Source organism: Malania oleifera, chromosome 1 (assembly GCF_029873635.1).
Source record: "Malania oleifera isolate guangnan ecotype guangnan chromosome 1, ASM2987363v1, whole genome shotgun sequence".
Lineage (NCBI taxonomy): Eukaryota > Viridiplantae > Streptophyta > Magnoliopsida > Santalales > Ximeniaceae > Malania > Malania oleifera.
The window spans coordinates 103,846,496-103,857,548 of record NC_080417.1 but is presented as its reverse complement, the minus strand read 5'-3'; the positions used below and the strand labels follow the sequence as shown (position 1 = coordinate 103,857,548).

The 11,053-nt window shown below is 35.2% G+C and overlaps 2 protein-coding genes across 2 annotated transcripts; one reads left to right on the top strand and one right to left on the bottom strand.

Moving 5' to 3' along the window:
• Window positions 1-3,301: 3,301 nt before the first annotated feature.
• Window positions 3,302-5,446, bottom strand: LOC131143750 (expansin-A10-like). Its single transcript, XM_058092051.1, has 3 exons — window positions 5,217-5,446; window positions 4,797-5,085; window positions 3,302-3,980 (listed from the first exon to the last, which is right to left on the bottom strand). Exons 1-3 carry the CDS (start codon window positions 5,341-5,343, stop codon window positions 3,674-3,676), a joined length of 723 nt encoding a protein of 240 aa, XP_057948034.1. The 5' UTR covers window positions 5,344-5,446; the 3' UTR covers window positions 3,302-3,673.
• A 2,128-nt stretch (window positions 5,447-7,574) lies between these two features.
• LOC131147938 (uncharacterized) lies at window positions 7,575-8,021 on the top strand. The gene has a single exon (XM_058097615.1). It carries the CDS (start codon window positions 7,575-7,577, stop codon window positions 8,019-8,021), a length of 447 nt encoding a protein of 148 aa, XP_057953598.1.
• The last annotated feature ends 3,032 nt before the right edge of the window (window positions 8,022-11,053 follow it).

The following is an 11,053-nucleotide window of genomic DNA, read 5'->3' as shown; positions in this document are numbered from 1 at the left end:
AAGAATTTTTCAAAAGAATGAAAATAGAGAGTATAAAATTGAATGAAGCAAAAATTAAGTTTGGGAGAATTTTCTCTCTAATCTACTTGTTAAGAAAAGAGTAATGGAGGGGGCATATATAGACTTTGGAGGATTTTTAACCATTAGGGACATATTAGGAATTTTGAGAAAGTTTAAGAAAGGTTAATAAAAAATAACCTCGTTTTAACCTCGGTAAAATTCGAGCAACCCAAGAAGTTTGGTCGACCATTTTAAAGGTTTGGTCGACCAGGTTACTTAGTTCGGTCGATCAGGGTGTTTTTGAACTGAGATGTTGGTCAACTAGACTTGAGGCGATTTTGAAACCTCTGAGGTTTGGTCAACTGGGCTAAGTTCGATTGACCGAAATTGAACATTCGGTCGACCGGGTCATTTTACAACTAGGAGTTCGGTTGACCAGGACATTGGAATTTCCCCACACGCCAGTTCAATTAATTAGGACGTTGAAGCTCATTTTTAGGACGGTCGACCAACTGGTCAAACTTTTGACCCTAGGGAGGTTCGGTCGATCGAAGTGCTCTATGTGTTACGGTTTGGTCGACTGAACACACCAACTTTGTGCATTTCTTCTTATGAAGTCACCCCTATTCACATGATAATTAATTCTAAGATTGTGGGGGACTTTTCATGCAATACTTTGGGTCCTATGGTCATTCTAAGGTCTTTAAGAGTTAACCCCAAAAATCCGACATCGGTCGACCGCCCTAAGGTCATTCGGTTCCCTATGGTCAATCTTTAGTCTTGTTGAGCTTATTCATATCATGCATGCAGATGCAAATATTACAGAGTCAGAATACAAATACCAAATGGATTTACATTTAAAATAAGTATCTTCTTCTTCTTCTTCCTTTGCTCCTCAAATCATGGAATACGCAGGACGATATGATCCTTATGTCCCTCAGGCTTCCATCAATCCTCTCTTATGAGTGTGCAATATTGTAAACTTGTTCACAAGCTAGATGCACACATAAGACCCTTATGTTTCGTCAGCATTAAAATCAGAGATCAGACTCAAAAAGTCAGCACTTAATAAGAGATGCAGTTCAATTTAGGCACATAAGGTAATGTTACCAAGAAGACCTCCTCGGAAAGAAGCATAGGTCAAGTCAACATGTGCCCATGTGGCCAAGAAGTCATGAATATTAGGAGTCAGATAAGTGCCACCATATACATGATTGCCATGTTGCACCACTAAAGGCATTGTTGGTTATCGCCTATCTCAATTGATAACGCTTGTTGATTCTAAAAGTCATATCCCATTTTGATAATGACAAATTACTTTATATCTTACTAGTGCATTGAGCATTTGAAACAGATCATTCTTAGCTTGCACGGATAGTAAGATTATTATGGAACCCATGATGGACATTGAAGCTCATATTCTTGGCATTTGAAGAGTAAAAGGGAATGAAGACCATTATTTTCAATTGTAAACTGCATTATATTATTTGGGTCTATAATAATCATATGGTTTGGAATAATTGCATCTCATGCATGGTAAGAATTGAATGCTCAAAACCAAAGACCATAGACCGACCATTAGGTTCCAAAACCCTTAAATCAAAATGCTACATCTTATACACAAAGGGTTGACAAGTGTTTGAAACAAAAATAGGGTCAAAATCATGTTTTTATCTGGCCTCAATCGACCGAACCTTTAGTGTTCAAATACCCTAAGTCAACCGAACTTTTAAATATTTAAATTTCTTATTGGTCAGCCAACCAGTCCTCCTATACACATAAATGCTCGGCCGCCCAACCTCATTTTTGGCCTAGCTTTTAAGCCTCGGCTGACTGGACTTTGAGTTTTAAAATTGGCTTGGCAAACTGGCCTTGTGTCTCGGCTAACCGACCATTTCCTTTAGGCTTCCGAACCTACGAAGGTTTGACAAATTGCCCTGGCTAGCCGATCCATACTATCCTCAGTCGACCGAACCCTACTTTAAAAATCAAATTTCATGTGTGAGGACAATCGAGCGACTGAACCTCTCGGGTTCTCAAATTTTTACTGCTATAATTAGGGTTAAATTTTAATTAAACTTTTTATAAAATTCCCTTCATGTCTCCAATGGTCAAAAAACTTGGGAATTCAATATATACCCTTTCATTTGTCCTAATTAGTAACTTGATTAGCAATTTGATTAGCAAATTCTCTCTAAAAATTATCATTCTTATATTGCTATATACTCTCAAATTTCAAGCATACTATTCATTTCTCCTTCATTCTTTCTTGATAAAATCATTCATAAAGGAGAACATTAATCTCATCCTATTCATTTGCAAACTCATTGCAAAGTGAAGAGTGATTAGTATTCATTCTTATAGGCTTGGTTATTATATTTGTCTAAAGCATACACTCTCTCATTCATTGATTTTAAATAACTTTTTTCTTGAGTGTGCTTTGAGGAGGTTGTAACTGGTGTCGCTCCACTCGAAAGAAAGCTTTGGAAGAATCCTCAAGCCAGATAGCTACAGGTGGGGATGTAGGCACAGTTGTCAGACCTCGATAACATATTATCTGTCACTGTTCTTTTATTTCCCTTTACTTTCTTATGTTTACTTTCTTATTTGCATTTGTTGAATTTATTGCACGAATATTTAAATATGTATTTGCATATGATTTAGCAATACTGGAACTACTTTATCTGTCTAACTTATCTGAATGCCCTTGTATCTATTGAATTGGAATTGACTAGAAAAAATCATAGGTTGAGTTGTACTGATTGTGGACAGAATTAGAATATAAGTGACCTAAAATTTTTTAAATATCTAATTCACCTCCTCCCCTTCCTCCTCTTGGGATTACACCAATGCCCTTAATAATATGAGAAAAATTTCCAACAATTAGCCCCCAAATCAGTAAGCTCAAGTATATAAACAAGAGGTTGATAAGGAAAAGTGTAAAACCATGATTCCCAGTCTCACTCTCCCAACCTCCTCTTTATATTTATTCCTCCCATCTGACTTAAATGTTAGAGAGAACCCCTACTATCAAGACTTCTTAAAACATTATTTTTTATTGGTGTAGCACATGTTATCCTAGTACAACATGAGGCAATTTTGTGTGCCAACCAACATAAGCATAAAAACTTACAAGCGAGATACATATGCACATGCATATGTACTCATCACATTTGTAAATGAACTTATTTCTCACGGTTTCCTACTTTCCAATCAAATAAGTAAATATGCAAACTATAGGTTGCTCTCATATGGTGATCTCACAAAATAAGATGCAGAAGAATAAAGAACAGTTCACTAGTTGAGGCATGTAAATTGAATATTATTTCATCATTGATTGCACTTACAGCAAATAGTTCCTCCCCCTCCCCACCCCCCCCCCCCCCCTTCTCTTTCCGTGCATTTATAACCAAACATGAAAATCAAAAAACCCCAAACATATAGCTACAACAGAAGGGTAATGGCTTGGATAAGTAAACCCTTTTCATTTTGACCTTAGCTGATGATTGATCATTGACTCGTTAATTAATTAATTAATATTCATAATTAACTTTTTTTTTTTTTCCCCAAATTAATTACTTTAGCTTCATACCAATAGCACACTATATAACTAGATAGTATGTTTAATATATATTTGAATTATAATACTATAATTTAGTTGATTAACGAAGGTCTAGCGGAATTGCCATCCAGTGTAGGTCTGTCCAAAGGACCAACCAGCAGGAGCCACATTGTAAGCAACGAGACTGCGTCCATCGCTAGTGGTGACTTTGAAAGAGAGGCTCTGTCCATTCAGGTAACTGTTGCTCTGCCAATTTTGACCCCAATTCCTTGACATCAGCTGCCATCTGGTCCTTGAACCCTTGATGGCTACCGCATGCACATCACCTGCACCCCCAACGTTTGTGATAAGGACTAGGTTGAAGTAGGAATGCCCATTTATGGTGAACCTGATCCCTCCCCTTCTCCTGCAGGCTACCCTACAAAAACACATGCATGTTCTTCAATGGAAAAACGACCTTATTTAATGCCCTACGGGGCCCAATTAAAGAGATCCAGAGTAAGATTTGAGTGATTCTGTTTTAGTTCCCGTGGGGGTGCTCTTATTGCATTGGGATTAGCAAAAAATACAACCAATGTTATAAATTAAGTTTACCCAATTGCTTATTTGTGGGATTTTTTTTATTTTTTATAACATGTCCTATGAAGGTGGACGGGAACCTTCCTATAAGTTTTCACTTAAATATAAGTTTAAATGAGTCATGAAACCAAACTCTTTTAGAATATTCAAGCTGCAATTGTTAGAAAGATATTAAAATTATTTATCCGATCAAATGTAAATTTAAACAAATAAAAAAGCAGCCTCATCGTTCAATTGAAAATTGTCAAAAATAATAAAACCATACTCATGCTCTAAGAGTGACTTTAACATCTCTCTATCACATTCTTGTACTTGAAAACCCACTAAGCTCTTAGTTGAGTGACCTATCACACTTCATGTAATAATTGTAAATTTTACTTAGAAAAATGTAAAAGGTGAGATTTGAATTTTGGACTTTTTTGTCATTTAATTAGGTGAACTAGCTCTTTTGGCACAAGTACAATCTCCTCCACCCCCAAACAGCTAACTAATTAAGATACCAGTGAGGAATGGATCTCTTATTGCATTGAGATTATATACTTAACCTAAAACTTATCTAGAGAAAGTTAACTTGACCCAATTGCCAACTCTTAATCTAATTAATTAGAGGTGAAACAGTGAAGGTAATGATCAGGTAGAGGATGGAAAGTCATACCTTCTGTAAGCGACAGGAACGATTCCTGCGCGGTACTGAGCAATGTGCTGGAAGATGGGCTGGGAGAGATCGAAGTGGGGAAGGGGAGGGTCGCACCAACCCCCCGGCGGGCAGAAGTTAGTGGCAGTGACCACAATGGAGCCCGGCAGGCACCACTGCGGGTCGTCCACACACCTCAGCTCGTAGCATGCTCCGCAGCTCAACCCATTGTCGAACAATGCTGTGCTCAACGCCGCCGTGTTCACCCCGTACCCCTGGCTGTACAGGTTCCCATACCCACATGCCCCTCCTACATATACACACACGTATATATAGAATACATCAGAGAAAGTATATACAGAAGAACGCATATATGCATGGACTTTCCATAACGACACACAGAAATTAACATTTATGGAGTTACAGATGTCATGTGCGTACCCATTGTCCCAGAAGCATCACCACCTCCATAGAATGTGGCATGAGCAGTGCTCCAACCCCAATAATACGCCTTAACGGGCGACACTGCCAGCAGAACCCTCACCAAAAACAGCCAGAGTAGGGCCATTTCCCTGCAGCTAGCAAGAAGAGAGGGAGAGAGAGGAGAGAGAGGGAGAGAGAGAGAGAGAGAGAGAGAGAGAGCAGAAGGGTTACAGTCCAAGAGAGGAGATGAAGGTTGAAGATTGAGATGGAGAAGTGTTAAATAGAGATGTGAGAGGGGCCACGTCTCTTTCAGCTCTTAATGACCATGAGATCGATTTAATTAACTGCAGGAAGTTTTTTGCAGTTTTGGAGCTGTAATTAATTAAGCAGTTGATGCATGGGGTTGAAACTTGAAAGCAGCTAGCTAGCCGGGTAGCTAGCTAGCTTGCAAGCTTTGTGGGTTTAATTAAAAAGCCGCGTGGTTTTGAAGATGCGCATATTCGACAAATCAGTTCATTCCAAAAGTAGGGGTAGATGGAATTTTCCTCTTCTTCCATTGCCTGCACGCTATTAAAATAAACCAGTTTTTGCAACACCGACACCAATAGGGTCAGAAGTCACGCGAAAAGGAACTCTTTTTCCTCTTCACACAGTGTTTGGTAAGATAGGAAACTTGCATCAAACTCTATTCAATTTAAGTTTCGCATAAATCCAAAAACATTTTTCAAACGCCCACTAGAACCCATTTGAAAACAACTATCATAGAGACAAATTTGCATTTAGAATTTAGAATTGAGCACATGTAATCCTTGAATTCTAAACAAAAAAACTTCAACTGGATCATATGATTAACGGCTAGCTATTCCAAATATATATATATGTTAGGTGTATCATTTAATTCCCTACTCATAGTCAAAAGACACGCACTGATCATGTGCATATTATATATACTTGTAGTAGTTAATTTTGCCTCATAAAAAGTTTTGTGAAAGAGGGGCATTTTCTTTCTGTGGTCTTACAGTGCTAGCATACATGGCAACGTATGCATTTCATCTACGAATTTATTGTATTTGAGTAATGAACTGCCTTCGAAGTGATTTTCATAATTCTGAAAAATTATAGAAAGAATCGACCCTTTTACATAATCTTTCACTTTAAATTCTTACATTTGTAATATGACAAGAAATTTTCAATTTTTTGTTTATTGTTTTTTTATAAGTTGAATTAAATGAAAAGAGTGAAATGTAAGACATAAATAAATTGTCTCAAATAAAATTATGATTATATTATTTACATGATATGAAAGGTTTTTAAATATAATAATATTATAATAATATTGATTTCCTGAAGAGTCTATTTACAATAATGACTTCTAATGACTTCTCAGAATTTGAGAAGTCATAATTATGATAAGTTATGAATGTTAATTAATCACTTGATGGAGTGGTTAGTATATAAAGGTGGTTGGGGCTAGTCATAACTCATCCTAGGAAGCTTGTGTTATTTTTCCATCAAATTAAGAAAAGCACAAGGAAACGTAAGGTTGTATGATAGAAACACAGCCCAAGGATATTCATTTGGAAGCATGGATCAAGGTATGAGTTTCTTATTTGTTGTATAAAATTATGAGTTTCGAAGATCCAATGATTAAATCATGTTTATATTAAACTTGCATGTTGTATCAGAGCTTAGGTTTTAGAAACTTGTGATTTTTTTATTTATTATTTATTATGATTAAAGGGTCATGTTTCATAAAATTTTAGTTTGAGTCAAGCCATTGGTTAATAAAATTTCACGATGCAGCACGTCTCCAAATTTATTTTATGTGCATTGTGTTTAATTCTGTTCTGCCATGATATATTTTTTTTTTTTTTTTAAATTATGATGGCGCAAAATGTCTGATGTGATAGTAAATATATATAATTTTAACTCATGCTAATATGAGTCTATATAAGTATTTTAACAACATGTTTATGTTACTCACAATATTTTAACATTTCGATGTTATAAAGTATTTTGATTTTAATCACCAAAGTGATTAAATCATTAAGTACTCATATGTTTGATGCTAGAATGATATTAAATTATTATAAGATATCAAGAATCACCCAAAGGTTAATTAATTATTCTTATAATATAAGGATAATTTTTTGGTAATATTATTATTATTATTATTATTTTATCTATTTATCCAAAGATAATAGATACTTATAATGAGTGCATATAATGTTACCAAAAGCTCTTTACATTAGTGTTTTTCCCATTAATATATTTATGTTTGTGATCTTATAAATGTTTCATTCAAAGCATTAAGTATGGTTAATTTTTTATGTACTTGTGCCTAGATCGATACACTTGCATGCTTCATCTGTTCCAATGTTTAATGGGTTGAATTTTGCTAATTGGAGTGAACAAGTTCAATTTCACCTCCGTGTATTGGATCTTGATTTGGCACTCTTAAGTGATCAGCCTGCTGCTATTACTGATTCTAGTAGTGCTGAAGAAATAACCTATTACAATAATTGGGAAAGATCAAACAGGTTAAATTTGATTTTTATGCGAATGAGTGTTGCAAATAACATTAAGACAGTTATTCCCAAAACTGAAAGTTCTAAGGAGCTTTTAAAGTTTGTGGGAGAGCGTTCCCAAACAGCAAATAAGTCTCTTGCTGGGACATTAATGGGTACATTAACCACCATGAAGTTTGATGGTTCACATACTATGCATGAGCATGTTGTTGAAATGACAAATATTGCAACAAAAGTTAAGACTTTTGGAATGGATGTGAATGAAAATTTTCTTGTTCAGTTCATTTTAAACTGATTACCAATTGAGTATGAACCGTTTCAAATGAACTATAACACCATGAAAGATAAATGGAATGTGCATGAGTTGCATAGTATACTAGTTCAAGAGGAAACACGACTAAACACTAAAGGAATTCACTCTACTCATTATCTGAACAATCAAGGAGCTGAAAAGAAAGCAAAGAAGCATGGAAAGGGGAAAGGATCTTTAAAGGATAATGAATCCTCTTCTCATATCCAGAAGAAGGTATCAAGTAAGGACAAATGTCATTTATGTGGAAAACTTGGACATTACCAGAACTACTGCTTGAAACGGAAAGTTTAGTTCAAAAGGAAGGGTAAGCCTAGTGCTTATGTATGTTTCAAATCAAATTTAACTGAAGTTCCTTATAATACTTGGTGGATTGATTCTAGATGTACAACTCATGTTTCTAATATGATGCAGGGATTTCTTATAATCCAGAACATAAACCCAAATGAGAAGTTTATCTTCATGGGGAACAAAATAAAAGTGTCAGTTGAAGCTGTCGGGACTTATCGTTTAATCTTGGACACTAGTTATTGTTTGGATTTATATGAGACTTTTTATGTTCCTAGTATTTCTAGGAATTCAATTTCATGATCTAAATTGGATATTTTTTGGTACACTTGTAATTTTAATAAAGGTTTTTTCAGTTTATTTAAGGATACATGTATGGCTGGTTGTGGTATGCTTTGTGATGGATTATATAAGTTAAAAATTGATAATCATTATGCTGAAACACTTGATCTGCTTACTTGTGGCATAAACAGTTAGGTCATATTTCCAAAGAAAGACTGGAAGGATTAGTAAAGAGTGAAATACTTCCAGATTTTGATTTCACTGACTTTAGCATTTGTGTAGATTGTATTAAAGGAAAGGAGACAAGACATACAAAGAAAGGAGCACTCAGCTTCTAGAAATTATACACACTGATATATGTGAACCCTTTGACATAAATACCTTCAGTAATGATAGATATTTAATCACTTTTATTGACGATTTTTTACGTTGCAGATATGTCTACTTGCTACAAAATATATCTCAAGCAATGAACGCTTTGGAGATTTATGTAAATAAAGTTGAAAGACAATTAGACAGAAAAGTGAAGATTGTTAGATCTGATAAAGGAGGTGAATATTATGGAAGGTATAACGAAACGAGACAACTACCTAGTCCATTTTCTAAATTCGTTGAAAAATATGGTATTTGTGCTCAATACACAATGCCAGGTACACCAGAATAAAATGGTGTATCAGAAAGGCGTAATAGGACTTTGATGGATATGGTTAGGAGCATGATAAGTAAAAAGTCTTTACCCAATTTGTTATGGATGTATGCTTTAAAAATTGTCATGTATGTATTAAATCGTGTTCCTAGTAAGGTTGTTCCAAAGACACCATTTGAGCTTTGAACTGGCAGGAAACCAAGTTTGCGACACCTGCATGTTTGGGGTTGTCAGATAGAAATTAAAGTTTATAATCCACAAGAAAAGAAGCTGGATGTAAGAACAATCAGTGGTAATTTCTTTGGTTATCTAGAAAAATTAAAAGGGTATATATTTTATTGTCCTAGTCATATCACAAGAATAGTTGAAACTGGAAATGCTAGGTGAGAAAGATGAAACTAGTAGGAGTATGGTTCCATTAAATGTGGAAATTAAGGAAATTACAACTCCTGCTATTCAAAGTAAACCTATTATAGAAAAACCACAAGAGGTTGTGTTAAGGCGATCTCAAAGAGAAAAGAGATCTGCTATCTCGGATGATTATGTGGTTTATCTTCAAGAGTCATATTTTGACTTAGGAATTGAAGACGATCCAGTTTTGTTTTCACAGGCCATTAGCTGTGATAATTCTGATAAATGGATGGATGCCATGAAAGAAGAGTTAAAGTCTATGGAACAAAATGAAGTATGGGATCTTGTAGAATTGCTAGAAGGTTGCAAGAGAGTTGGATGTAAATGGGTTTTTAAAACCAAACGAGACTCTTGTGGTAACCTTCAACGTTACAAGGCCAGACTTGTTGTTAAAGGCTTTACTTAGAAAGATGGTATTGATTATAAAGAGACCTTTTCACTGGTCTCTACGAAAGATTCTTTCAGAATCATTATGGCTTTAGTGGCTCATTACGATTTAGAGTTACATCAAATGGAAGTGAAAACTGCCTTTCTAAATGGGAATTTTGATGAAGATGTTTATATATATGGATCAACCATTGGGTTTTACAGTTGAAAGGAAAGAAAATTTGGTGTGTAAACTTAAGAAGTCAATATACGGACTTAAACAAGCTTCCCGACAATGGTATCTTAAGTTTAATAATACTATTGGTTCCTTTGGATTTAAAGAAAACACTGTTGATCGGTGTATATATTTGAAGATTAGTGGGAGTAATTTTATATTCCTGATTCTGTATGTTGATGACATTTTGCTTGTAACTAATGATCTTGGTCTGTTACATGAGACTAAAGAATTTCTCTCTTAAAACTTTGAAATGAAAGATATGGGAGAGGCAAAGTATGTGATTGAAATAGAAATATTTCGATATCGGTCCCAATGACTGGTTGGTTTGTCTCATAAAGGTTATATAATAAAGTTTTAGAGAGATTTAACATGGAAAAATGTTCAGTATCGTCTTTTCCAATTCAAAAAAGAGACAAGTTCAGTCTCATGCAATGTCCTATAAATGATCTGGAACAAAGGCAAATGAAGGATGTACCATATGCATCTGTTGTTGGGAGCTTGATGTGCGCTCAAACGTGCACAAGGCTTAACATTAGCTTTGCAATTGGAATGCTCAGAAGATATCAAAGTAATCCAGGAATGATTCACTAGAAGGCTGCAAAGAAAGTTCTAAAATACTTATAAGGAACGATAGATTACAAGCTTATGTATTAAAGGTCTGATCATCTTGAGGTGGTTGGATATTCAAATTCTAATTTTTCTGGATGTGTGGATACAAGAAAGTTCACATTTGGCTATGTATACTTGCTAGCCGGAGGAGCAATTTCATGGAAGAGTGTGAAGCAG

Coding starts and splice junctions, on each gene's coding strand:
- LOC131147938 (XM_058097615.1), top strand. CDS start 7,575: ATGTTTAATGGGTTGAATTTTGCTAATTGGAGTGAACAAGTTCAATTT.
- LOC131143750 (XM_058092051.1), bottom strand. CDS start 5,343: ATGGCCCTACTCTGGCTGTTTTTGGTGAGGGTTCTGCTGGCAGTGTCG. Junction 5,086..5,216: donor TGATGCTTCTGGGACAATGG/GTACGCACATGA, acceptor GTGTATATGTAG/GAGGGGCATGTGGGTATGGG. Junction 3,981..4,796: donor GTTCCTGTCGCTTACAGAAG/GTATGACTTTCC, acceptor GTGTTTTTGTAG/GGTAGCCTGCAGGAGAAGGG.